The sequence below is a fragment of the Triticum dicoccoides genome, chromosome 4A (genome assembly GCF_002162155.2).
Source record: "Triticum dicoccoides isolate Atlit2015 ecotype Zavitan chromosome 4A, WEW_v2.0, whole genome shotgun sequence".
In the NCBI taxonomy this organism is placed as follows: Eukaryota; Viridiplantae; Streptophyta; class Magnoliopsida; order Poales; family Poaceae; genus Triticum; species Triticum dicoccoides.
Genome location: NC_041386.1, coordinates 743,441,410 through 743,446,525, shown reverse-complemented (window position 1 = coordinate 743,446,525; position 5,116 = coordinate 743,441,410). Strand labels below are relative to the sequence as shown.

The window sequence follows — 5,116 nt, the reverse complement described above, 5'->3', positions numbered from 1 at the left end:
GGAAATGTTTACATTTTGGCCTTGCAAATTTATGTGGTTTTTGCCTTTCTTTTATTTATTGTTTTGCAATGGCAATTTTAGGCATTTTTCTTCCTGCGAAATTCATGCATTTTTTATTCCTTGATATCACCAAAAAACCTTTCATAACCTAGAGAATGAAGTGAGAGAGAAAAAGAACTGTGAGGCTTTCAAAATCTAAGGTCGCTGGATGGTTTTCATTATAGAACCGCCAATTTTTACAAGCAAACCACAAAAGGAGAAGAGCAAAAAGGCAAAACCACATCAAGCATCAGCCCTGGGACCGGGAACACAGCTCTCCCAAACAGCCACTAAACTAAAGACTTTCTAGACAGAACTCTTAAGATGGTTTACTCACATCTACTTATCATAACAGTTTTAAGATAGCACAAGAGATATTACTGTTTGCGATAGTGTGGTTTTTCGAAAACTGGCTGCATTGTATTCACAATGAACAGTAAAAAGAAGTTGCAAATAAAATCAAAAAAACTGAAACTTTGTGGCTTCAATTATGACTAAATGCAAACTACAATCAACACCAATCATTTACTCTATATGTACCACTCAAGGGACTTATTAGTTTACTCATCAGTGGATTAATAATGAGGCATTAGTCATTGAAAATACACAACGGAACCTCGGACTAGATGCACCCAAATTGAAATAAAAATCAAAAAAATGATTAAAAAAATTGAAAATTGTTCCGAACAAGCATTGTCTAGTGGTTTACACACATGTAAAGTTTCGCGACAAAATGACTTCCGTGGCATTCTGAACGAATAAAAACAAAACTGGCAGTATATTAAACTTGGTATACACACAGTTTATACTTGCAATTTTTAATTTTTTTTTGCCAACAAAACGCAGAAGCCATTTTGTCCCAAAATTTTACACATGAGTAATACACTAGACAATGACTAATGTGCGGTGCGGCACTTTTTTGCCAACACTACCATAGAAATCATTTTATCCTGAAACTTTTCACTTGAGTAATACACTAGACAATGCTTGTTCCGAACAAGTTTCACATTTTCTTTTGATTTCTTTTACTTTTTTTTTCATTTCTTTTTGGTTAATCAGGTGCGCCTACACCCAGGTTCCAAAAATCCACACCACACATTAGTCATTGATTAGTACGTACTATAAAATAACCGGATAGGAATTATTATCAGCTTATGTGCAAAAAAAAATATTATCAGCAGCTATAAGTTCTTTTTTTAATTTAAGGTATTGAAGTCCTGCTTGCGTGTCATTATAAATCAAGCAGCTTCCGGCGTGAGCAAACCAACAGAAACTCGTTTCATTCTTGCTCGATCGACTCCGCGCCGGCCGGCCATGGGGAGCGACGACAGCGGCCGTGGCAGCATCGCCTTCTTCGGCACCTACCGCCCGCCAGTGCCACTGGACATCTACTCCTGCCCGGCCGACCCGCCGCCGTCCTCGCGGGAGGACGAGCACCACCTCACCGACGGCGTGTCCTACAACCAGAACGGCCGGGCCATCCCGGCGGCCGCGCTCAAGGAGCTCCTCACGTTCCTTGGCAAGAAGAACCCCGCGCTCGCCGCCGAGTGCGGCGCCACGCCGGACGACGCCGAGCAGGGCCGCGTCGCCGGCCTCGTCTTCGTCTCCGAGAGGGACAAGGGGCTCGAGACGCTGCACGTGGCCCTTGTGCGCCCCAAAGGCGAAGGTGGTGCGGTGAAGGTGCTGAGCCTGGGCGACGTCTATGGCGCCGGCACCTTCGGCGGCTCGCGGATGGAGGACAGCGGCTGCGTCGCCGGCGGCTTCAAGGTGGGCGCTCGCGCCGTCGGCCACTCCCTCGTCTACGTCTCCACCAAGGAGCCGGTGACGAGGCGCCGCACGCCCTGGACCGTGGTGTACCGGACCAACCTCGCCGACGGCAAGACCGAGCGCCTCACCCCGCCAGGCCAGTACGACGTCAGCCCGGCCGTGTCGCCCTCCGGCAAGATGGTGGCCGTGGCCAACTTCCGCGGGAACAAGTGGACGGGCGAGATCGAGCGCCTCAACACCGACATCGCCGTCATGAACGTGGACAGGACGGCGCAGGGCGGCCTGCGCCGCAGGATCCTCATCCGGGACGGCGGGTGGCCGACGTGGGGCAGCGACAACGTCATCTTCTTCCACCGAGGGACCGGCGAGTCCCCGACGAACTGGGCCGTGTTCCGCTACGACATGGCCACCAAGGAGACCGTCCGGGTGACGCCCGAGGCCATCGACGCCATGACCCCCGCGGCCATCAGCGAGACCAGGGTCGCCGTGGCCGCCATCCGCCAGAAGTCTAGGCAGGCCGCCATGACCACGCCGCGAGAGGAGGCGCAGTACCGCCACATCGAGATCTTCGACGTCGCGTCGCCGGACCGCCCCGCCGTGCAGATCAGCCAGAAGATCAGGCCGAAAGGCGACCACTACAACCCTTTCGTGGCCGACGGCGGCAGCCGCATCGGCTACCATCGGGTCAGAACCGACGATCTCGTCATTGGGGTACGCATGTCTTCCCTTTTGCTAATTCTCAATTTACTTATAAATTTCAACCAACTAAAATTACACACTCTCAAGCGTGCAACTTCAGTTAAACATTTTGTGCAACTTTTGGTTTTCATGTTAATTTTAATATAGTGATTTTATATCTGGATGGTTGGATGTTGATCCGAACACTTAGAAATGTAGCTGAGACAGATAAAAAAATGATGCCCCGCGTGTTGCTATGAAAATTTGTTGCAACATATATTGATGAGATTTGGATACGAAAATAGAAAATGGAAATACACATGATTTATTATATTTAATCATCATATGGTTGTTAGTAGGAGTATTTCTCATGCATGTAGAGAGAAATATAAGCAGGGATTACCCCGCAAAAAAATATGTAGTGAGATTGATAAGATGACATGTGTGGTGAGTTGCGATATATGCATATCGAGAAACAAAATAAATAGCATTTCTCATATATGGTGAGAGAAATATAATTAGTGGGATGTGAGGTGGCATGTGTGTGTATATGCTGAAAGAAATAGAAGTAGTGAGCATCAACTATTTATGCCTATAGAATTAGACATATTTCGCTACCTTTTATCTTATTTGATTAATCATAATTATATGTATATATGCACATACAAGATAAAATTATGACAAGTGTTGGATAATGATACTACTCCCTCCATTCGCTTTTATAAGGCGTTTCAGACAGCTGGGTTTGAACTGTTTAGTACACTGTCTGAATTTGCTAAAACGTCTTATATAAGTGAACAGAGGGAGTATTATATTTAAACAATCGGTCATCATGATTACTTACCGATGAACATGGCATGACATGGATGCAGAATAATCTTTCTGCCCCTAACAAGAGCTTCGACAAGATGCACTCCCCTCACACAGATGTGGGGCTGTTCCGGGTGTCGGGTGTGTTCCCAACCATTTCCAAGGATGGCGCCAAGCTCGCCTTCGTCGACAACGAGTTCAAGGCCGTGTGGCTTGCCGACACCCAAGGCCTGCGCGTCGTCTATGAGGTATCGTATCTATCTATCCACCATTGTCCCTCAAGAAGTAGAAAGAATCAATACCAATTCTCACCCAACAAAAACTTGCAGAAGCGGGGCTCCAACAGCGTCTTCTCAACGGCGTGGAACCAGAACCCGGACAAGGACACGTTGTACGTCTGCGTGGGCCCGTCCTTCTCCGCCGCCAAGCCATTGGAGATCTACGCCATCTCCAACGTGTCCGGGCCGTCCGCCGGCCGGAAGGTGCAGCGCCTCACCGCCGGGAACTTCAACAACGCCTTCCCGTCGAGCAACGCGCAGGGGGACAAGTTTGTGTTTCGGTCCACGAGGGACGGCGGCAAAGAGAAGTTCCACAAGAACCTCTACATCATGGAGGACGCGGAGGAGGGGGAGTTCGGCCAGGGCACGGTCACACGGCTCACCAACGGGCCGTGGACCGACACCCACTGCAGCTGGTCGCCCAAGGGTGACTGGATCGTCTTCTCCTCCACGCGCGAGATGCCGGCCAGCGCGCCGGAGATGGCCTTCCTTGACGCGGGCTACTTCGCCGTGTACCTGGTGAAGGTCAGCGACCCCACGGTGGTCGTGCGCGTGGTGCAAAGCTCGGCGACCCTCGCGGGACACGTGAACCACCCTATTTTCAGCCCCGACATGAAGAGCATTGTCTTCGCCTCCGACCTTGCCGCCGTCTCCAATGAGCCGATCTCGATGCCCGTCTTCCTGCACTCCGTCAGGCCCTACGGCGACATCCTCTCCGTCGACCTCCGCGACACCGATGACATCACCAAGAACAAGGACATCCAGGAGTTCCACCGCATCACGCACAGTCGCTACGAGTACTCCACTCCGACGTGGACCAAGTTCGCCACCGACGACCCCAATGAGCAGTGGAACATGCTCGCCGCCAAGGGCAGCACCCCATTCAGGCCGGCGTGCCCTTACATGTACCCTGACGGAGGAGAGGGCTGGCACATGGCCGGCCACCTCACCATCCCAAAGAGATGCTGCTAGCTTTCCTCAATTTTTTCAATTTCATAATTCCGCTTAATTGCGCAGTTGAATAAAGTTTGATTTCTGTTTTATGTTCTTGATATGCAGTCTGCTTGTTAAGATAAAATAATCCAATAAATCTAAGAGATGGCAAAGCTGACAAGAGGTTCATTTATATTCATGTCTCCCACATATGAGGAACATGAACTAGATTTTGTCAAGGGACTACATAATGTGATGAACTACTGGTTTAGCCATACTTTGATCGGAGGAGACTTTAAGTTAGTTAGATCCTCCTCTGATAAGAGTAATGGGGTGGTTGACCAATGTTCGGTAGATTTATTCAATGGCTGAATCAATTGTTTTGGTTTAGATTATTTATTAGACGATGATGGCGCGGGTTGTCGCGCCTACCCATTTTTACAATAAAATGATAGTGAATTTGGAAATATATTGGGGCAAAGAGATGTAAGTTATTATGTGTTATTCAAAACTAACCACAAATCTAAAGTAACCATAAATACTATAATGTTAGGATTAATTAACGTGTGGATAATTAATCCAAACATTATTCATGCATTCCTCTCTCTCCT

The 5,116-nt window shown here is 48.5% G+C and overlaps 1 protein-coding gene across 1 annotated transcript; it reads left to right on the top strand.

Annotated features, from left to right (window-relative positions):
- The first annotated feature begins 1,312 nt into the window (after positions 1 to 1,312).
- Positions 1,313 to 4,688, top strand: LOC119288350. The gene is made up of 3 exons (XM_037567987.1): positions 1,313 to 2,517; positions 3,357 to 3,542; positions 3,624 to 4,688. Exons 1-3 carry the CDS (start codon positions 1,354 to 1,356, stop codon positions 4,542 to 4,544), a joined length of 2,271 nt encoding a protein of 756 aa, XP_037423884.1. The 5' UTR covers positions 1,313 to 1,353; the 3' UTR covers positions 4,545 to 4,688.
- The last annotated feature ends 428 nt before the right edge of the window (positions 4,689 to 5,116 follow it).